The sequence below is a fragment of the Rhea pennata genome, chromosome 1, assembly GCF_028389875.1.
Source record: "Rhea pennata isolate bPtePen1 chromosome 1, bPtePen1.pri, whole genome shotgun sequence".
In the NCBI taxonomy this organism is placed as follows: Eukaryota; Metazoa; Chordata; class Aves; order Rheiformes; family Rheidae; genus Rhea; species Rhea pennata.
In genome coordinates this window covers 172,086,991-172,110,534 of record NC_084663.1, presented here as the reverse complement: position 1 = coordinate 172,110,534, position 23,544 = coordinate 172,086,991, and the positions used below count along the sequence as shown (strand labels likewise).

At 40.2% G+C, this 23,544-nt stretch overlaps 2 protein-coding genes across 3 annotated transcripts in view; both read right to left on the bottom strand.

Moving 5' to 3' along the window:
- The window catches only part of TBC1D4 (TBC1 domain family member 4), a 101,380-nt gene extending 79,785 nt beyond the window's left edge, over positions 1 to 21,595 (bottom strand). For both annotated transcript variants that reach the window (XM_062566897.1, XM_062566898.1), the window contains exon 1: positions 21,103 to 21,595. In XM_062566897.1, coding sequence (XP_062422881.1) covers positions 21,103 to 21,564 — 462 coding nt within the window. In that variant the 5' untranslated portion in view covers positions 21,565 to 21,595. The remainder of the gene's footprint in view (positions 1 to 21,102) is intronic.
- Positions 6,234 to 23,544, bottom strand: part of COMMD6 (COMM domain containing 6) — a 31,455-nt gene continuing 14,144 nt past the window's right edge. Inside the window, exon 8 of the transcript XR_009957297.1 lies at positions 6,234 to 6,275. The gene's annotated coding sequence lies outside the window, so the exon portion shown is untranslated. The remainder of the gene's footprint in view (positions 6,276 to 23,544) is intronic.

The following is a 23,544-nucleotide window of genomic DNA, read 5'->3' as shown; positions in this document are numbered from 1 at the left end:
ATCACAGAGACTAAGAACACATCTGCAGTCACAGAATGGGAGATCTCAAGAAATCTTAAATTGCAATTCATACCACATGTAATAATCTGCAAATCCATATTCTTCAACAAATGTGCATATTTGCTAACATTTTCTCTAACCACATTGCTTTAATACTTACTGTCAAAATTAGTTCTGTGTAACCATCAACTATGGCATAATTTACCTGATGCACTATCTTTTCCAGGAAGGAAACAACAACACTATGTTATTGCTTAAAAGTATCATGTGTCATTTTGCAGTTGTCTTCCAACTAGAACTTAAATTGCAGTATAACTAAATATAGAAGCAGATGCGGTATAAATAACTTCAGCTGAATAACTATAGTAGAAACATTTTCATGGTTTATCTTCATTTTATATGGCTTTAGTTTTAAAAATTTCAAGCCATTGTTCAATGCATTTAGCTGATGCGATGCCTTCAACCTGCTTGGGAATCTTTCTGATGGTCCTTAAACAAATAAAATGAAGTTGAGCAACTAAGAGAAATGACTGGAGAAATGCATCTAAACTAGCTATTTAAGGCCTAGATCCCAATGTTGTAGTAGTGCAACTAACATCAGTGTTAAAGAAGACTTAATTTCTGATAAGACTTTGGAGGAAGTCTTAAATAACTGGACTCTTTCCCTTTGGTCAATATATGACAGCTTAAATTACACACAAATTGAAACTCCATAACCATCAGTCTACTGACAATTAGAAATATTAGATACTTTAAAATAGAGAGATAGCCTTTCAGACTTTATTTTCACTGGAATAGGGTTCAAAGCGGAGAGAGCATAATGATGCTTGACATTTTTTTCCCAAAGTGAAGAGGTGATGCCTCTCCAAAGGTATTTTTCTTGTAAAATCCGTATGGATATTTCTAACTCCTCTAAAGGAGGAGAAGCATATAGGTTGTTATAGGAAAATATTCAAATATATATTTCAATTTATGACTTATTTTTAAGAATTTTTTAAAGTTTAATTAACCTAGTATTTTCTAGATTAATAAATATTTCCATCAGCTAGAATGTTTACTTGGGCTTACCCACTAAAAGTACAAAAAATGGAAAAACGACTTTATCAGCACAGGATGTTTATTCTTGATTAACTTTTTACAAAGATGTTAATCTTTAATTAATTAGAAATAGTTCTTTCATAGCGCAATACTTTTTCATGGTGCCTGGAGGTTATGTTCTATAAAAATATTCTGGTATTCCTAAAAAATACTTAAAGTACTGTATTCTCATAGGAACCCTGAAAATGAAGGTGCTACACAGTCAACCTTGAACCACTGCACCAAAGATGATGACAGCAGGAGGTATTTCAGAGGAGATGCAACCGATTAAAGTGATAATACATGCAACTTTTTTGTAACCAGTTGTAATATATGATTGATGGCCTAAAGAAACATGTCATGAATTCTCTTATTCTGACTCACTACCCTGAAGACAGGACTAATGCTTGGGGGACTGGCGTAAGCTCCAGCTGATTGAAAGATCTGGGAATTAGCTTGGATCTTTCCTTGCTGGGAATCAGGGAGTGGCTGGTTGCCAAACATCTGCTTTCAAAAACAGGCAGAAAGTAGAAAAAAATCTTCTGATAAGAAAGTAATTCTAATTTTTGAGGAGAAGGGATTTATTTTGGTATGCCTGGTTTCCAAAGACAAATTCTGACTCTCTTCCTTTAACACACAACAAGATAATAGTGGCTAAGTCAAATCTGTGAGACGGGTTCATTCCATGGGCCCTCTGAAGTCCAAGTCTAGCTAATCTTTCAGATGCTGGTATCTACTGGTACAGCTCTCCTCCTGCTCTGGGGAGCTTTACATTTAGTGAAACAAAAAGATGTAGGAGTTGGAGGGAGTGATGTGGACCTCGTGCCAACACATAGCCGGAATATCCCATAATAATGAACTCCGAAACACTCCTGAGTCTCCCATATTAAAAATACTAACAGAGAACCAGTATGCTTTTTGGACATCAAGAAATAATCTCTATGGATTTGTCCTTATGAAGACAAACCTCTCACCCACCTTCCATCTGAAAACTAGGTGGCCTCAATCGTGCAGCTTATTATGCAAGACAGTAATTTTACTTAATTTATGCAAACGCTATAGAAAGTTTGTCTCAAACAACTAAAATAGACCAGGATTCTTCTGGGTGTGTAAAGCAATCTCCCACAAACATTTCCTTTCTGCTGAAATCCTAATTCAAATGATGTGCTGGTAAATCACTGTTGCCCACTCAACTTTTCTAATCATGTTGTCTAGTCAAAAGGTTTCTAAACCAGATCAGAGCTGTAGGCGCCTTAGAGGATGAAATATGTTGCATCTCTTCATAGCCCACAGTTCTGGTGCGCGCACGCACGCACACACACACACACACATACATACATATATACTTAAGCTGAGACAGAAATGAGGCTCTTGATAATTTTATTCACAGCTGATGGAAAGATTCTGGCTGCGGGTTTTTTGCAATGTAGGATGCTGGCAGGATGCAAGACAACATGCCACACTATTTTGCCGTAATGGTGTGCATTCTATAGTACAATTTAGACATTTTTCAAAAATTAAGAAATTTGAAGAACCATCCTCTATCATACCTATATCATGTTTTCATACAACACTCTCTCTTTGTAGCATTATGTCAAAAAAGTCAGTCAATCATTCTATCTCTGTGAGAGAGTTGTTTTTATTTCCAAACATTTCACTTGTTTTCATCTAGTTAGATTAAGTTTTTAATTATTTTAACATGTAATTCATCTGGAACTTTAAAGGACTACCCTTTCCATGACATCAGGGGAATTACGTAATATTCTTGGATCCAGATGTTTATGGTTAAGCCAATAAATGTAATTACTTCCCAGTTTAACTCTGACCTGAAAATCAGCGCTCTCTATATATTACAAAATAAGAGAGAGGACTCTCTTATTTTATAATGCAGTCCCAGCACCACCATGGCAGGAAGATGCTTTGCTGTCTGTTGTTTGTTTAGAAATAAGATCAGAGACACTGGGCGAGGGGATCACCCACTTCACTACCATCTTCTGTCCTTCCTGAAGATGGGCTCACATAAACATCTCCATTTTTAGAGCCTCTCCTACTCCAAAGGTTGCTCCCTAAGTCTTCTGGCTGGTCTCTCAGGCCATTTGGAGAGAAGCTACGAGGCTCCTGTGCTTAAAACAACACGGCATACAGTACTTGCTCAAAATGTCAGAAATCACAAAATTCTTGCCTTAAAAAAAATGAACAGAAATAATGTTTCTAAAGAGATAAATGTGAGCAGTACTAGAACTTCACTGCTTGCAGGAAGCTGAATGTCTTTTAAGTGAAAAAGCAGGATGAGTTTTCTGCCTGCCTTGTTTTCACATTTGGGCAGTATCCTCCCACATCTGCTGACAGTCAGTGAAATGGGAGCAGATTCCTCTTTCCCGTATCTGAGAACGTACGCCAGATCATCCTGGCTTGATCAGGGTAAACTGCCATCTACATCTCTCTCTCTCTCTGAAAAATAGCTTCAAAAATCTGGGCACTGATGAGGCTAAAAAGACAAGTTATCTCTCTTCTAATTTGCCCCACTCTCTCTATATAGGTCCCTCTTTCATTTAACATTCATATTTTAAATGAGCTGAAACTATATCCCTGTCTATTTAACCTGTATCCATAGGATGATCATTCCTCTATGGAAGAATATAGCTTTTTAATGATTTTTCCTTCTCAGTAGCATTTCAAACACTGATTTATCATTCTGTATTACAGACTTGTAAGCACTAGTCATCTAGAAGGGAAAGATATGATCTCTTATTAATAAGTATCTGCATAAGATTGGAATTGGAGATGGAAATCTTTGTCTAATACTCCAAGTAACACCAGGAAATAGCAGGACTTAAATTTCTAAACCTTTCAAAACACTGTCTCTTCTATCATAACCTCAAGAACGAAATGGAAACATTATGTTAAATTTAAATGTTTTAAACATACATAACTGCTCATTTTCATATACCCGTGTTTGAGACTAATTCATAATAAATTTGACTTCATTCTTTTTCATATTTGTCATAAAATTGCCATCACTTCTGAACTGAAAATGTTTTACAGAAAAAGGCTTTTTTTTTCCTTCCTAAGAAGTAGATGACACATTCCCATCTAGCTCCCCAAGAACAAGATGACACATTTGATAATTTAAAGTACTTAAAGTGCTCTGCAAATTGTTTTCAATATTGCCCAGATAAACTAATTCACACCTGCTGAGCTTTACTCAAGTGAGTAAACCCAATGAACTCCAGGGAGGAAGAGAACCTTTTCTTCAACTTGGCTCTTATGAGAATTCCTGATCTATTTTTTTGGTATCAATGTAATACACATTCTGTGGAAGAGCATCACCTTGGATTGTTTTTATTTTAAAACTATTGGTTGGAAAGACTACTTGTGTTCACAGAAATAAAAGGATGCTCAAATTAGCCTATAGTTCATGCTATAAGGCTCTGATTTTCAATCACTACTTTGCCAAGCTTTCTGGGCTGACATCTTCAAGGGAGTTCAGTCATAAGCAAGAAAACAAAATATGTATTTTCTTTGTTTTGTGGCTCCTGTTGAGCCTCACTGCAAATGACTCCTTCAAGGCATTTGGATACTCAGATTTTTCAATTTGGCCTTTATGTATAGTTCATAATTTTTGTCTCCATCAAAATCTATCCAAATTGTAAGTCTCTGCAAAATGTTGGGTACCATGTGTTCAGTAATAAATATATTGAAGTTGTTGGATTCCCTGGATTGTAACCAGACTCCAAAAATACTCTAACCCAAAGTTTAGATGTTTCTACCTGAAATAAGAATGCAAAGTTGAAATGCAACATGCCAGGGTCAAGTAGCTGCCCCAAGAGCTTACAATCCCAAGAGTGACTTTCCAGTTGGGTCTATGAGAAAGTGTCTGATTTGAGTGCTGCAGGGACAAGATCTGAACCAAAAAAGGCAGAGAGAGAGATACAAACAAAGTGGGAGACAGAGCGAGATGGGTAGAAAGAAGGCATGAATAAAAAGCAAGAAATGGAAAGATGTGGGATGCATGAGACAGGGATGGAGAGACAAAGGAGACTGAAATCAGTTGTACAGTGAGGCTGAAAGTCCACAGACACAGAGAAAACAAGGTAAAAGCAAGCAACAGAGATTGGCGAGGATCGGTGACTGCCAGTACAGGAAGACTGACAAAAACACAGAGATCAGAAAAAGATCCAGGAAGCAAGACTCACTCACTCTTGGATCACGCTCATTCTTGAGTGCGAATGAGCATAGGAAATGCAAGCGGCAGAAGCCTGAGACTGGGAAGGTGTTGTGAAGGCAAAGGAACTGTATTGAGCAAAGACGAGCTAGAAGCAGAATGTGTTATGTGAAAAGGAGCAGAGTTTTGTACTGCTATAATTTTTCCTTCAGCATCTGATATGTTTTCTCTCAGCAAACATCTGGGCAAAAGTTATCAAAACATCTTTTTTCTCTGGTACTGGAGGATGAGTCTTCTACTGCCATCAGTTAGCCAAATAGCTCAAAAGGAATAGAGGTTTGGAGTAGATAGGGTGAAGTTTTTGACAATCTGTGTAGGCATCAGCTTTTTCTTCCATGAAACTCTGGTAGGATTTTTCCTAGTTTGCTGTTTCCAAGAGGTGACATTTACAAAAAGACACATATAATAACTACCTACCTCCCAAAGTTAGCATTCAAGACAGTACACTGCTTCTGCAATTGTACTGGACTGGATTTAGTGTAAAAGTATTATGATTGGGATAGGTAGTTAAATACTAATACTTTTTTCTCTGCAAGACTCCCGGCTCATTCACATAAGAGGATGGGCAAGATCTGAGAACTAGAATTACAGGGGCAAACAATGTTTGATTAGCTGGAAGGCTGGGTATTACAGCTGGAACAGAAGTCAGTATAAGCTCTGGGTATATAAATTATTTTGACATGATGGTTTCAAAACGCCTTCAACTGAGCACTGAAGCAATAGATATTTTTATTCTGTTGAAAATTCCCCACTGTAAAATTAAAATACCTCATCCTTTCTCTTCCAACTGTGGAAATAAACTTAATAATGCTTTGTAAAACACTCAGATGTTGTAGCAATATGTATTCAGAACACTCTTTGAAGTAAGTCAATGTATAATATGTTTGTAACACTTGGTAAAAACAATAAGCATACAAGAAACTGTGTCCAGGTTATTTCTACACATGATGTCTTCTGTCATCCACTGGGGCTCCTGCAATCAAAAGAAGGACTTTAAGAGTGCTAACCTCACCATCAATATCTATGGCATACTTCCAGTAAAACTACTTTTTCAATGGACCCCCCCAGTCAAAATGCCATATAAGACTGTATTCTACTAAAGAAAAGATTTAGGTGAAAAGAACAACATTAGGCTCATCAGTCCCTGAGTCTTTGGTAAATCAAGTAACAGCATTTCTTTCTTTGAATAGTTTTGTAATTAAAGTCAAAACTTGATAATGAAGTGAAAAACACCTGCAGGGAGAGAATAGGTGACACTCTAGATATATTCCTATTAAAATAAGTTCTAAAACAGCTGACAAGTAAGCAAAATAACCTTAGAAGTCTCTGTAAACGTTAAAATAGATGATAACACTTGAAAAAATCTAGTAGCCTTCACATGGAAATGAGACCTCAGCCCTGTGTTCTTCAGATTAACTCTCTGAATCAAACTCTGGGCTTAGAGCTTATTTCTGGAAAATTTATGTACATGAACAAATTCACTGCTAGACTTATGCAAGACCATCTGAGAGAGTGGGCCTTTAGAAATGAATTTTGAAAACGCTGTCACTTCTAAGTATATAAGCATATAAATATTACCAAAATAACAGAGTTCTGCACAATAACTGGCTTCTTTAATGTCAGCACTGCTGTAACACAGGGTAACTCTGTCCCATATTAAATCAGAAACTGAAGCTCAGAACAGACTACAGGACTGCAAGGTCACAGAGAAAGGTTATTCCTAAAATGCAAGTTCTCATCCAGTGCATTCAGACTTTTTATACTGCATTATAGTTAGATATAAGACAAGAGTTTCTTGTCTCTTCAACAAGAATCAGGAATGCTCTTTGATATCATGTTCATCAGAACATAGTAACAAGTTTTAGAAATGCAAGTTTTATGCTTTTAAATTTAAATCTCTTACAGCCTTAAACAGTAATATCTTTACTGTTCATTTACATATTTGAACAGTCTAAGGATTTGGTTTCCTAGCAGAATGTAAGGTGAACAGTCCTGTTTGTTACCAGTACATAGTAACCATTCTACAACACAGGTGCATTTGATGGAAACCATTATTCTACAATTTCCAGTAGGGAAAAGCTCGGGAGAGCTGCAGTGACCACTTATCAAATAGCAAACTTGAATTTTGACCAAGTCTTAAATGTCAGGTGAAATGAAGTTAAATAACCTGAAATGGCACACATGATCCCTGCTGCATGTTTTCAGCAGGAAATTTAGATCACTAGGTTATAGGATAGGGACTATTTGCAAAATATTGAGTTAGACATTTTAAGAAGATCATTCCCACAAAAATTGGGACTATGTTTGTCAAAAAGGGACACATTTTGTTTAAAGCAGCCATCAGCTCACATTTGCAGATTCCTTCATATGAAGCTGCATAACAAGCCAGAAAAAAAACCCGTACACAAAGTTATGCTTGATAAGGCTTAAATTGCATTACAAGGTCTAGATGATCGATGCATTTATTTTTGCAAGGTGTGGAAGTTCCTAATATGAGGCATGATGCCCAAGAAGGCATTTGGGTTGTTACTTAGTTTGTAAAGTTGCAATGCTACATCGGTGAGCAAACTAGCAATCTGACCCTGTTTGTTTTTAGAAATACTGTGATTCAAGTGGTGGAAGGAATATATTTGCCAGTGTCAATGGCTAATTACTCAGGAGTTTAGCCATCCATGCAGCACATGCTGGAAACTTCCTCGCCTTCTGAGCTGCAGCCCAACGTTCATCAGGCAGAGAACAAGGTCTCCCTAATGGGGAAGGGAGGGAGGAGAGCAGAGGATTTGCTCCATCCCTCTGCTCTGACCTTCACCTATATCAACACACCTGCCTCCAAAATGCAATTGTACACCAAAATTTTGTGATACACACTCCCAGCTACCTATGAACTTGCCTATTTCTTTAAGAACAGTGAAAGAAGAGAAGGCTCATTAAAAACACCTTTTTCCACGATGTACTGGGGTAGAAACTTGTGAGACATTCTTTATACTGAGTTTGGGGTCTGCTGGCTTGAAAATTACATTTGGGAGCTGAAATGCACAGCTATTATTAAAGAAGGTACAAGTGTTCTTCAAATCAGACTTCAAGCAGCATCGTAAGTATGAAAATATTGAATTGATAGTTACCAGAATGCCTATCATTAGAAGTTAAATATGCTTTAAAACCTCTTCATTAACTAATCTATGAAAAGCTTCTTCCAATAGAGATGATGTTCAAAGAACATAAACTGAATTATATAAATTTTTGAAGGGATTAATCTTACATAGTTGTAGGGACAGCATTCTCTGATGCTCATATTAAACACATTTAAACCTCATTAGATACATAAAAGATCAGCACAGTGACCTACAAAATAGCTTTGTATTACATTAAGATGCAAGGAAATACTAGTCAAGACGCTTTCAAGAATAGATGTTAAGTTTATAGTTTGATGCATGAACCATAACTGAATTAACAGTAAAAGAAAGTGTCCTCTGGTACTACTTCTGGTGGATTCATATGGAAGATTAAATTAGAAATCCCTGATTAGCTCAATGTCATGAATATGTTTGCACATTTAAAAGGTTGTGCCATTAGAGAATGTTGCTGAACCAATTACATGTTTTAAAGATTAATGTACGCTTATCTGGAGTTTACTTTTTCCACAGCAGTTCTTGCTGGGCTCAAGTTTACTTTGCTCTTACCCAGGCCATCTACCAGCTGTAGTTGCAGCTGTGCAGTAACTAGCATCCTTCAGCAGCACTTTGTCTCGGGAGTGACTATAAATGACTCAGCTGCCTATATAATGCTTCAGGAGTGACTTTGCTAACAGTAAAGCCTTTTATCATGTGACACTATATTTCTTTTCTCCACACTGATGTTTGTTATTACCTATACCTTGCCTTGGAAGCACAATACAGCTGGCCTGAGCTTGAAGGAAGCTAACCTTCACCTGGTATTGACTTAAAGTTAAGCGTTGGTACTTCAAAGACAAAATAACTTTGAGTAAGTATGAACATTAGAACAGCTCTATTAAAATCAAAAGTCTCAAGCATGTATATTTCATTTTTAGACAAAACTGACTGTTCAGAATATTATTCTGTAAATAGCTGTTATTAGAGTATAGATTAAAAAGGAGGTTACTGAGTAAAAATAAATAAATGGGGGGGGGAGAGAGGGAGAGGGAGAAGCTAGTCCTGGTGTTTTTAAAATGTGGAATTTGGTATCAGGAATAAGAAAAGCAGTAATTCAAAATTTTTATAATCCTGATAGCTTCTAGAAGACACAACCACAAACCTAGCCTTTATCATTTTGTAGGTTGTTCTAATTTCTGTATCAGATTCCTCATTACTCTTACATTGCCATTCCTAACCTTGATGTCACTGGATTCATCCATAGGCACCAACTACAGAAAGCGTTCCGTTAAGAAATGCATTCCTCCAAGGTACACTCCTGGCACATACAGCAAATAAGGTCAGCAAATCTACGTACCACCAAACACTGTTATGGTTTCTGCAAGACTCCTAATGACAGTACCATCATGTACCAAATCTGAATTAGAAGTCTGCCACATCCTTAGTATTTACCTGCTTATTAAATTGAGCTCATATTTCAACACTTTAATAGGAACAGTCCCACACTTCTAGTAACTAGTGGCCTTAATAGAAAACATTTTGTAATTTTGCCTGAATAACTACTGCAAATGGTTTCTCATGCAAGAGCAGGACTCTTAGAGCAGGACCAAGGTCTTAAGCTGTTGACTGAACAGTCCTCTGAAACCAACCCAGAGCAGTAAAGCCCAAGACGAAAGCATGAAGCGTGTCCTGCATAGTTTCAAGCAGAGCTCGTGTGGGTACATAACACCAGCCCTTTCAGGGGCAATGATCCATTACAATTTATGTATGTTGTTCTCTGTGACATGGAGAGGCCACGGGGCCACAGTACATGCCAGCGAATTAAGTTACTTCTGTAACAAGATACCATTATTCCCGTAAAAGTGGCCCAGAGTAGGGTAGGAAGGAAATATTGTCTATATATTACACAGGTAAAAGACTTACTTATAAATGATGGAAAGAAGATCATGCAGAAATAAAATCTGAACTTTCTGTAAAGAAGTTTTGGTGGTCCTGAGTTTAAACCCTATTTTATGTGGTATTACTTCAGGCAGTAATCCAATCCAGTTCAAAGGCATTAAACAGACATGAGAGCGCTTCAAATCCTTACTCAGAAGGCTAAAATATATGGCGAAGTTAAGCACTTTTACGAAAGTGTTTTTATATTATTAGGTGTAAACTAATATGTCCATGGCTCTGTAGACATGCATGAGCTAGGTGCTGTGCTTGCACGTGGATGGTAGCCATCTGCGGGATTCAGCAGGTTATTCTGAGCTTCCCACGGAGCTACAGCAAGAATTTCAAAATCAGCAAAATGAGTATCACAGCCTGTGATGGGTTTTCAGGTGATTATGGACCATGCATACAAAATCTAGTAATACAACTGCAAAGCGTAACAGAATTAATTGTTAGATAATAAATATTATAGGCTGGGGTGCAGTGGCAAAAAAATATCAGCATTGTCATGTTTCACTCTGATATTTTTCTTCAACTTCAAACTCAGCATGATGGAAAAGTTTATGCTCTACCAGTTTTATAATGAGATTCATCAAGATGCATCATCAGGTGCCTGGTATGTAGTTAACATCAGCATACAAATCCCTGGCTTGCCTGAGGAAGGTGCTTCTAAAAGTAACAGAATTCAGCCGAAGTAACCGCTTTGTTGTACCATAAAGAGCCTTCCTCTTTCAGAAATCAAGTATTAATCATCTTCTCAAAATCTGACCTCTTTATAACGGTCAGGTAAGAACTCAAAACAGAAACATGTCAAATAACTAATCTGAGTCTAAATTTTTCAGATGTGACAAGAAATAATGTGTCAGTAAGATTAAACTTCTATTGAGTAATTAAAAAAAATAAATAAATAAAAAAATACCGATCCAGAAATACTTAAAAAGAATTGATTAAATTCTAACCTATTACTACCTTTTGAAGGATTTAACATTCCAATCTCCAAAAACTTACACTGAGGTATGCTTATGTGCCTTTCAAATTTCCATACAACAACAGCAGAAAACAGCAAGACCATGATATTAAGTAGAAGAGCTGAAATGCAGAACAGTGGCTGAATACGTGGAAGCAAAATGCATGGTTATATAAAGAAATACTAGGCTCCTTAATGTAGCATTCAGGGCTGGTTTCCACATTTGTCACACTCCCGAACGTGATGCTGTACATTTTAAGAACAACCTGGAGACTGAACAAAGCAAAAAATAGTTAACATTCATATGCATCTATTGACAAGTTCTTCATAATTTGTTACGTATCATTATTCTGTGATGGTTTCGCAGAGAGAAGGTCACTTTAGAGGAAACACACTTAGTCTGTAAACTTCATCCCTCCAAACGGCAGACCTTATTTTTAGATCTCCCTTGCACTATACAGACAGGGAATCTTAAGCACAGGGAGGCTTCGTGCCAGGACGCAAACCCACTCCTTCTGAGCTGGCTTTAATCACTTTGCCTTGCTCCCACTCTGTCATGTTTAGGTCAGCGAATTTTCTCAAAACTAAATCTGAATACATGCACACATATACCACGGATATTTTGGGTATGCTTCTTCATGAATAATTCAGATAAAATATGATGTGTTGCTCTTACTGAAAAGCCCACTTGATTTTCTATTTTGGCAAGGTTCGCCCAAAGTAGCGCTACTGAAGAACAGCCAAGCCCTTGCCTCTATTTATAATGCAGTTGGCTTACAAAATAGTTTGTAAAGAAGATCCACTTTTTATGTGGATCCTGCAGCCCTGATGCACAAAAAAAAAGCCTAAGTGACTCTCATTGAGCATAACCACAAAGTCAGGCCAGAAGCATTTTCTAAAAAACGCAGACTTGTTTAAAATCTTCCTCCTTTAGAAAACAAAGTCTGGTACGCATAGCTAAACCAGGAAGCCAAATCTTATGCACTGAAAGATAATGTTTTAAGAGCAGTATTTTCCACCCGAAAGCTCCCCTGCAAGATCCTATCAGATCTGCAACTTAGAGCAAGATGTTATTATCTTAAATTACTGTTTTCTGTTTTGTTTTTTACAAGCACTGCTACACTTCCTTGTGTGGGAATTTATATCCTCAACTGCTCAGATTGCCGCTGAAGTACCATGACACTAAGTGCAGTCTGGTATTTGTCACCACAAGTGGTAGCACTCCATATACGTGCTAACTTCTCTTTCTAATCTTCATACTCACAGTAATGAATCTCCCCCCTCAGACTACTGAGGCCCTAACCCTGCGTGCCGTGACAGAGCTAAGGCAGGCAGGCAGTACAGGGCTTTATGTGTACTGCAGTCTGCCGCTGCAGCTCCACTCCAAGGTCTGAGGCAAGGTCTTTACATCAGCCGTACGTCAACTTTCAGCACACAGCATAACTCGAATTTGTGTGCTGTTTTGTTTCTACACTTCCAACTGAGCAGCCCTCAAGGAAGCAAGCAGTTCCCCTCTAGCAAATACAGCTGCTAAATATGTACTACTTTGACTTCACTTTTTATTTAGAAATTCTACCATAACTTGGGAGCAAGTTTTAAGCATAATCAAACCAAAGACAGAAGCAAGCTAGAAGATAGTAAAAATATTTTTAAATGAGCTAGCATTAGCATAAAAGACATGTCTAGTCTTCTACTGCTCTGTTACTGCCTATTTATTCTAGTTTAGAAATGCTCAAGAACCCACAGACCACTAACTATTCCCAAAGTTCCCGGGGCATTTCTTTTTTTACTAAACATAACAGGAAACCCATGTCAGCGTCACAGAGTACACGAAATATATTTAACATCAGCATTCTGAAAAATAAAATAAATATTTATTAGCCTTGCTAGGAAAAACAAAGTTGTGAACAATCTGAAAGGCAGTCACTGCTATGCCCCAGAGGATAATATTGCTACTTCCCACAACATATTTGAGATGCATCACAGATCTCTAAACAGCACTGCACAGCTCTACACACTCTTGCCAAGAAGAATAATGAAATAAAATATACTTCCAGGCATTTTAACTGATCAAGCTGCCTGTTAAGGTTTATCAACATGCAAAAACTAACTGCATGACTGAAATGTACTTTATTTAATGGGAGGGAGGGAAAACCACAGTGTCAGGGAAGGAGGAGTAGGGGAAACGGCATATTTTTTATTTGGTATTGGTTTTATCTTATCTAATAGCTTCTACAAGTCTTTTCACATGGCCTTAGAACAAGGATCTTCTCTCATGTTTGCACTTCAAAATTAATTTAATCCTTCAGAAAAGCATCAAATGCCTTGGACTATAGAATCTTACTTATCCTCAGTGGTTTCAGAGAGGCAGAACAAGAAAAATCTTACCATATTACCCTTCCAAATTTCTGAAACAATCACTTTAAAGGTTTAGCTAATTGCGATGAGATAAAATGAAAAGTCCTCCTCCCTCTTTCTTTTTAAAGGAAATTATTGGTTCTGTGAGAAAGCAACTAGATTTGACTGAAAGGAAGACAACTCACAATTATGAGTAACTTACAAAGTCAGGAAGCATTCTTTAATATATAAAATTCCTCCAAAACACTACCCAGAATTTCAAAATGGAATAAAGAGGTCAACAGTCCAATTTTTTTTAAAAAATGCTCTTTCTGTAGTTGTTCAACTGAAATATTTTACTTCTCTTGCAGAGAATTCAAATTGAAGAGAATTGTAATGCATCCAGGTAATTGCGCCCTAGTTCATGACATCTTTCAGAAACTGAACAAAAAAATAGAAATTTAAAAACCTGTTTTAAATGTAATTACTGTATGTCACCTATAGAGTCTGAACCGTCATCAGAGCATGACAAGTTTTGAAGTACACATCTTAGTTTTTGGCTTTAGTAATTAAAAACAGGTAGAAAGCAGCAAATCTATGTTTATGTACTGCAGCTAAAGTCCAACACAACATTTCACTTCAGGTACGTGAACGGAGACCTAGAGACCTTGTTTGTCGTGGTTTTCCTCTTCTGCTCAGGACAGTCACTGGCCAGAGGGCAGAGGAAATCCCACCAGCACCATGTGCTCCAGAAGAGAACCCAGTTAATCAGCTTACTACTGAAAGGGAGGGAGAGAAATAGTGGGATAGCTTAAGTAGGCTTCACTTCAAACAGCAGGAAATAAAACTCCTCTGCTCAGCAGTATCTGAGCTGCAGAAAGGTACAGGTAAGGGAGCGTAGCTTTGGACGCCAATAAACGTTGTGCTGGGAAAGCACGAGTGTGTTTGGAATGAAGCCTGGCTGGTTTTTTCAAGCCCTGAAAACATGCAAAAGTAAAAGAGTTACAACTCAGCCTTATACTCTAATTTGGGCTACAGTCAGCCCTTGAGGGTGTCTGCATGCAGGTTTTTTTTTTTTTTTTTTGCATTAGTGGTATTTCACTTTATTTTGGAATCCATGTTATTGCACATGCTCTCCATGTACCTATTTGTGTCAGCACGTAACATAATTCTTAAACAGGATCTGTGTTTTTCTGCTCTGTATAGATAAAACATTGCAGTCTGTCATGTTACTTGCCTCATTTTGCCTACTGCTTTAAGATAGTTGTCAGGCTGCCCTCAAACACTACATTACTTGTGACCCATAAAAGACTTCCTGTAGGTCTGGCCCTTTTACCCAGTGTTTTCTTTATGGTCTATAAAGATATATCAGAACAATACAGAAAGCGAAGGTAGATGATACCACAATTTACATATGAGACAAATGGAAAAAAGCCATCACATAAATTCTTATCTTTTTTTCCCCCCGTCTCTAACTTGAAAGAGTAGCTGAAACCACAAAAAACACAAAAGCAGGTGGTAGAGCAGAGCTGGTGCCACAATGGGACAATGCCAACATGCTGCAAATTCTGCGTGACCTACAGGCCAAACAGCGACCTCCAATCAGCCTCTGAAATTCACTGCAGAATTCACCATGTTACCTCACAGAAACCAAAGATAACCAGGGAGTTCCCCGTATATTGGAAAAAATGCAAAGAAGGGTGGTCTGTATACCTTAAATGCTATACCAGCCCCTAGTAAAGGGGAGGAATAGGTGCAAGTCAGTCATGCTGCTATGCTGCAAGGGTTGCTTAGAAATTAAATTTTTGTAGTGTTCACTTCTATGAACACTAACTTCAAGCATTTTAATCTGAGATTTTTATCAATCCTAAAAAATAGACTCTCCTCAGCACTAAGACATGCATAAACTAGCTAAACTTTTTGGAAGATTAATTTTCTTTTCTTAAAGCAACTGCATCACCATTTGAAAGACAGGGAAGAAAAACATCTGCGAAAACATCCTCCTCATCTGCGAAAGAGGAGGCTTGATTTTGTGCACATAGGCTAAAACATTCAAGCTCTTCTCTTTAGATCTGATAGCCTTATTTTCTGGCTTTGCATCACCTACAACCACTCTTGAACAAGCATGTATCATCTCATATATTTATCATTTCATACTTTATTTTGTCCTTCTGAAAATACCATCTTCAGTGATGTGCTTTCCATTCCCAAAATAATGAGATGTTTTTCAGGAACTGCAAAAGAAAAATTAATGAATTCCTCCTAAGCATACAGTAGAGAAAAGGCTAAATAGCAGCAGTTAGTGAAGAAGTTTAATGTTTTCATTATTTCTTCTATTCGAGACTCAGTGAAAAACTATAATGGACTAGATTTTCAAAATTGGAATTTAAAGATAGCTTCACAATCCTAAAACAAAAAGCTCTCATTTTCAAAAAAAAAAAAAAAAAAAAAAAAAAGCGCTGTCTGTCATTGAGAAAAATAAAAATGGAACCTTAAGATCTCAACTTTCAGTTCCAACTACAAAAAGCTTAATTCAGACACTGTTTAAACAAACAAAAAAGAAAAAGCAATTGTAGACTTTTCATCTGACTCTCTACAGCCCATGTAAACTAGAGATAATAAAGCTGTTCACAGAACAATCCTATATTTCTTTTAAGCCTTTAGCATCCACGCTGTTTTGAGTCACTGCTTTGCAGTTTCTCATGCTATGAATGAAATCCCAACTCACACAAACTTACAGAAAATGTTGTTTTGGTCTCGCCACGACTCGTTTTCTTGTCAAAACTGGGCAAATATATCCTTCTTATGGAAAACAGTGTCACCTCTTCCTTCTGCAATTACAGCACACTCAAGTCTACCTAACGGCCAAACTGTGTATCTCATCTCCTGCAGAACCCTCCAAAACCCAGAGCCCAGCTTTTTATCATGTTTGTTATACCTAGTCAAAATACAGCTGACAGGACAACTCAACCTCTGCAAATTTTAATATGAACTGAGACAATGCTGTACATATGTTCTTAACATGCCAAGAATTTGCTATCATTTAGCCCATGCTCCTGTGATATGTAAAAATCTAGACACAAAAAGCAAATAAAAGAAATCTAAATGTAAAGTTCACTGACATTTTGCTACAAATATTTCTAACTTATATTCTGCAATAAGAAACTTTATAGAATGTTATTCTAATTATGCTATTATAGCATAAAAGCCTCTTTCAGATAGCTACAGATTTTGCACTGCTGCTCCATCCACCTCCCAGAAAAAGCTGTCTTATGGCCTTGTTTTACTACAATCCATTTATCTAAAAGACAATTATCACACACCCAGAATAGACAAACATTTTTGACTTTGGTCCGTACAGTGATACAGCCTCTAGCTCTTGCTTCTGCCCCTCTATCTCTCATAACTCATATCACAGCCTCGTTTTATCTGCAAAACGCTCCATTATTTCTGCTTTGCTCTGGGCCAGTCTAGTCCCCGCTAACTCGTGGTTGCAGCAGTATCCGCAGCTGCATGTTACACACACAAGAGCTAAACCATACTGAGGTCTGCGCCTTGGAGCTTTTTACTTTCCCAGCTAATTTGAATTAGTTTTGAAATCTTGTAACAATATACTCGCATCACTTCTTACAAGATTTCAAAAGGAAATACAAAATGTATTGAGGAAGTTCTTACTTTACTGGAGGAGCCTATGACTATGAAACTATCTTCACTAATAAGAGTCAGCTGCAGTATAATCAGACTTAGGATGCCAATTCAGGTTGAAAAAAGGGGGCGGGGGAGACCAACAATCTCCCAAGCTAGACTTGCTCATTTTTTGTAGAGTCTAGGTCAGCATAATGAGAACGTGAAAAAAGCAGGTCAGACCTTAACCCCCTTCCCCAGAGAAAAGACAATGCAAGGCAACTGTCAAACAGTATTGATCTGGCTTACACTTAAAATCTGCTTCACAGAATAAATTCAGTATTTCATAATAAAAATGAGTTGAAGCTGAGCTTGAAAATATTATTCAAAAGGGCTTTTCCTGGTGGCTGGAAGGAGGGTATGCCAGCTATATTTATAATCTCTAACTTTCAGTTAAAAAAAAAAAAAAAATCTGTTCCTGTGGTTGTGAAGAAATTCTGCCAAATCTCTCAACTCATGTCTACAGACAGACTCCATGCATCCTACAAAACTCACAAGTGACAGCAATACAGAACTAACAAATCTTCGGCTGCTCTTCAGAAGCTGCTAGGTAGCACCAAAGCAGGCGACCACCCATGCCCACTGCAGCCGGCTGTGCTTTGCAAAGGCAGGAGGGGCAGCAAATGCAGCAGTATTTCTGAGCAGGGAAGAGCCAAAAGCCTCTCCCCCCACCTCCATCAGTTCAGAAAGTTCCAAAAGTTCTTTCTCTCCTGGGAATTAAAGAGCAAAGCAAAGAGATATCCCCCAATAAAAGCACCTTCACTTCCATCCCCATGCTGACAGCTGAGCTCTGAGCTTGACACTGTGCCAAAGCCCTGCTCGAGAATATGAGTCGATCCTACTGACTCCTACTTTTCAGCTCCCTTTACAACTTCTAGGCTTTCAAATGAAATCCAAAAAATGTTTTCTACCACCTCAATCTCACATTTTTCTTCAGTCACAATAAATTAACATTAAAAATGTTATCGTACTACCTGATTTTATCAGAATGCATATTGCATTAACTTTTTATCCATTACATCTTGTCAATTCTTGCAGATTTTCTTCTTTTTTCTGTGAATAACAGCCCATTTCAGGGTAATGTTGAGAGCACATGCATCCAAGACGCACAGAATATGTTAAGTGGGCAAAGCAACAGGCTCAAAACCAAAAATTTTAGTTCTCAACTACACTGCTTCTTCAATTACTGTGCTCACACTAGTCTCTTGGAAGTCAATCTTACCATCTTACCTTCCTAATTTCTATCCATATTAAAATTACAGCAAGCTGTCTTGTAACTCAAAGCTTGAACACACTTCTGCCATTCTGAAGTGACTTAGTGTGCTGTTAAATGCAGTAACACCAATACCAATAATGCCATAGATACATGGTCAGTCACCTTCTGCTGATCTGAAGCCAGTACAATCCCACTCTTCGCCTCTTCGGGCACTAATTCCTACCTTGCGCCAACAGTAGCAATATTAGGGCTGGAACAAATCTGGCAAAAGGAAGGTAAAAGTGAGTTTTTAACTCCAGTCAGTTCCCTGATGCTGCTCACCACACATTTGCACACATGGCTGTGCTGACACGTGGACGAAGCAGGGAGGAAGGAATGAAGCTGGAAGAGGACAGGTTTGATTTGCTGAGTAACCTCAACAACTTCTGCTGGCTGGAAGCAACTATGCCCTAAGATCAAAAATGAGGTCATCTTAAAATAACAACTGAGAGAAATAACTTTCTAAGTTAACATGCACCATGAAGCCCACATAACCAATACGAATCAGCACCACACACTCAAAGATCTTGAAAGAGTGCAAGAACAGCATGTGTTGTATAACAAACAATTAAGAGCTTCGAAAGATTTTCAGAGCTAGCAACCTGTACCTCAATTTCATCTACTCAGAAGTAGGGTTAAGCACAGATCAACAGCCAGAGACCAGCACAGACTTAACCAACTAAGTCTCTCCAATTGGCAACAAAACTTAGTAGGATGAGAAGAGAAAAAAAAAAAAAAAGGGAAAAAAACACTGTCTTCTTTCCTTCTGACACCTTAAAGACATTGCCCATAGTCAGATACCTGTGAATCATATCGCTGGCTGTGCATCTACTTATCTACTATCCTTAATTAGGTTCTTTATCATAAGATCCTATGCTAAGTAACCTTCACGCCAAGCTCCTTCATTCTTTATTAATTAAATTATCAATTATATTTCTGTGTTATAATTCAATATATTTTGTATTTGTATGTATTTGGGTTTTTTGTATTTTTATTATATATTAATATATGGTTTAAAAAAAATCTTTCTAGATAAAATTTAGACTATATTGTCAGAACAGGTTAGGAGTTTAGAGCAGAGAACTTGTTCATACTAATAACTAGCTTTGGTAAGAAACCTTTACCTATAGCATCCATTTGATTTAACTCCTTATAATGACATTTTCCTCCAGGTGGAAAGAGGGGACAACATATGCAAAAAAAGGCAAAAAACATAAATTCAAACACAAGAAATACTATACGCACTATAGACACCACTACGGATCCTCTATTTCACAGCATGAAGTTGTCTTTCAAGTGATGGTACGAGACCAGACCTAACAAAGAAATACATTTGACATCTACTGCCAACAACTCCCTTCAGGCCATATGGTCAGACTCACGAAAAGATATTTTGGCTCCTCCCTCGCCAGACGTGATCCTCACCGTTTCACGCTCTTTCTGCACGCTGTCTCCTGACCCTCAATTCCCTTTTCCTGGCAGAGCAAAGCCATGGCAGCACTTGCCAATGAGTTAAGCGTAGTCACCTCCATTTGGGGTACCTCTTGTTCTATTTTTAACGATGGCTCCAGCTGCAGCGATACTCTAAACCCCTCCACTGTTACAATCTCTGGCAGTGCATTTTCTCAAATACAGACTAAAGACTTCTCGGGGGGGGGGGGGGTTTAATACTTCCCTTCATAGGGAAAAAAAAAAAAAAAAAGAAAAAAAGCAACCACCACCAAAACCCTCTTCTATTCAGTGAATTTAGTAAATCAGCTAAGTGGTTTCAATACCTACCTGCCAGTGTTTCTAATTACATGTATTCTTCCTCTTTGTATGTCCTTGAGTGAAAACTCAAGGGAAGGTCTCTCAGCTCACTCCACTGAATTCACCCTTCTGAAAGCTCTTTTTTATTGCTGTCAGCACACGAAACCAGTGCTCACGCCTACCCGCCTAACCCCCCTCTCCCCCGGAGCCCGGCGAGGGAGGAGAGGGACGTCTGCCACAGTGCGAGACGCGAGCCAAAACCTGCTCAAGAATCACAGAAATACAGCCTTGCCGCTAGGTCTTTTTTTTTTTTTTTTTTTTTTTTCCCCTTTTTTTCTTCCAGCTGGCACTAGATCAGCGATGTCTCCACCCCAACCTACGGCTGTTCGCAGCACCGCCGAGCGTGCCCGAGCGCAGCCCGCCGCCCTCAGCGCGGCCCGCCGGCTGCGGATGCCGGCTCCCGCCCCACGGCTGCTTCGCGGAGCGCGGAGGGGGAGCGTCCCAGCGGCCGGTCCGCACCAGCTCTGGGCTTCGCTCGCAAAGCGGCGGGGACCTTTCCTCGGAGCCGCCAGGGCTGGGAAGCGGCGCGCAGGAGAGGGAGAGGCAGCGGCAGCGCCCCCCGGCCGCCCCCCGGCGCGGGCGCCCCATCCCCGCCGGCGCGGGCGCCCCATCCCCGCGGGCGCGGGCGCCCCATCCCCGCGGGCGCGGGCGCCCCATCCCCGCGGGCGCGGGCGCCCCATCCCCGCGGGCGCGGGCCGCTTGCCTGGTTGGGGTCGGTGGCGCGGAAGACGTGGCAGGCCATGTGGGACTCGGGGTTGTCGGGCTGCGCCTTGATCAGGTAGGCGAAGTAGGTGAGGTCGTGGCTGTTGTGGATGAAGCGGGCGATGTGCTGCGCCTTGTGCTCGAAGATGAAGACGGCGGGCCCGGGGCTGGCGGGGCGGCCGGCGCCGGGCGCGGGGCCGGCGGGCACGCAGCGCAGCGTGGGCGAGCCCAGCAGCAGCAGCACCTCGCGGGCCGCCACGGCGCTGCCCAGGGCGCCGCCGGGCTCCTGCCGCTGCCCGCGCCGGCGGATCTCGGCCATCAGCCAGGGCAGCATGGGCAGCGTGGTGCGCCGGTCCAGGCACGACGAGCCCACGTACCACAGCCTGAAGCGCTTCTCCGGCGGCGGCGGCGGCGGCGGCTCCAGCGGGTGGGAGAGCGGCTCGTCCCGGGCCTGCGGCTCCATGGCGCTGCCCGGCGCCGGCTGCCGCAGCGCCGCTGCCCCCGGCCCGGCTGCGCCGCGCGGGCCGGTGCGCGGCGGGGCCGCGCTGCCGAGCCGCCGCCTGCCCGCCCGCCCGTCCGCGCGGGGCCGGCCCGCAGGGAGGCGGGACCCGGAGCGCGGGCGCGGACGGGGCGGCCGCCGCCGCAACGCCCCGGGGAGGGGCGCGGGCGCACGGGCGGGCGCCGCGCGGGGCTGAGCGCGGCCGCTTCGCGCCTGCCGCCGCCCCCAGCGGCGGAGCTGCCGCCGCGAGCCCTTCTCCTTCCCCCAGAAAGGCAGCGAGAGCCTCGTCGCGAAGTGCGAGCCAGGTGCTGGGGGGGTCACGTTAAGCGACGAGTCACTGCGGAGCCAAATCTTAACATTCTTAGGTTCTACGATATATTTTTTTCCCCTTCTAGGTTTCGTTTTCCTGCCGGAGCTTTTAGGGTTGGTTGGTTTTTTGTTTGTTTTTTTTCTCGCTATCGCGATAACATCTCTTTCGGCAATGTAAAATCTGCCACCTACTGCAAATCTTAGTAACTGGCCTCCTTTAACTGAAAAAGTCGCCAGAAAGCTCTTCCAATCTTAAAGCATCCGTATCCGATTTGTAATTTTAAAATTCAGTGACTGTCACTGTGTTGCTTGCAGCAGCAGCAGCAGTGACGACTCCCAGTAACGTGGTATTACGGCAACCATCTTAACCCTGTCTATCTCCTCTGGAAGAAAATCCAGCGCCTGAGCTGAAGAGCTCCTCCATCAATTAAGAGGCTGCACACCAAACGATCTGGGCAGCGCGAGGTCAGGTAACCCAGCAGGTCACACAACCCACAGCAATCACAAGCGACACAAAAGCTGTTGGGCTAGCAGTATTTTAGTAGCATTGCAATTAACCTGATTGCTAGAACAAAATATTTTGCACTGTTTTTCCAGTTTGCCACTATTTAATAAATCCATTTTGTTTTGGAGATAATCAGTTACACTTTTCACTTTGAACATTCTGACCTGTAACTTGGGAAAGACCTCGAACATACTTCTTCCCAAAGCCTTTACTAAAACAAGTTTTTGTAACAGTGCAGCTAATTGCAGAAGTTTATGTCAGATGGGGCACCAGCTTTAATATGCTAAAATAGTGAAAGCTGAAGCAGATGAGAATGGAATTGCTTTACCCGCTTGACTGTTTTCTTGCACATGACTATCTGAACTGCACTGTTGTATAGTAGAATTGAATGCAGTAGTTATAATAATAATGCCCAAAATTTCTGGATCACAAGCCTATCAATATTTTAAATATCCATCAATTCACACGCTTATCATTAGCCCTTCAGTTGAGAATGTGAATTGAGATCATATGCTTCCATGAAACAGCCGCAGACCAGTTCCACAACTCCAGTGTTGTCAGCTGACACACTGGAAACCACAGAGATGCTCTAACATTACCACTCATTTTTCTGCACAAGAAAGGAGCAGCCTAAGGGGAAGGCTGTAACATGCTAAATTGCTGCAGGTGTTCATGAGCATCATCTCTAAGACATTTAAGGAATTAATTAAGGTTTGTGTAAGACCTACCAAAACCAGGCTGTGGGCAATGACCTAGGCTTTTATGCACCATGGCAATACAAATAACTAATAATAAGCAGGAAAAGTGAAGATAGCCACAGAGATGTATTTTTTTTTTTCCTGCTTGAAAGAGGCTGAAATTCTTTTTGGCCATCACAGATCCATTCATGTTCTCACACTGTTCAAATGGAATGGAAAAGTTTTCACTTGGAGCTGCTATAGAGGTGGTATTTTTAATCTCCCAACGAAACACTGATTTTTACAAATTATTTTATCAGATAGAACTGTGTGGAACAAAACATGAAGAATGAATCTGAAATTCTTAAATTGTCACCCTTATGCCAGTTATGTAAACGTGATTTTTTTTTCAGTTGAATGATTTGCTTAATATAATGCAAGATCTGGTTATTT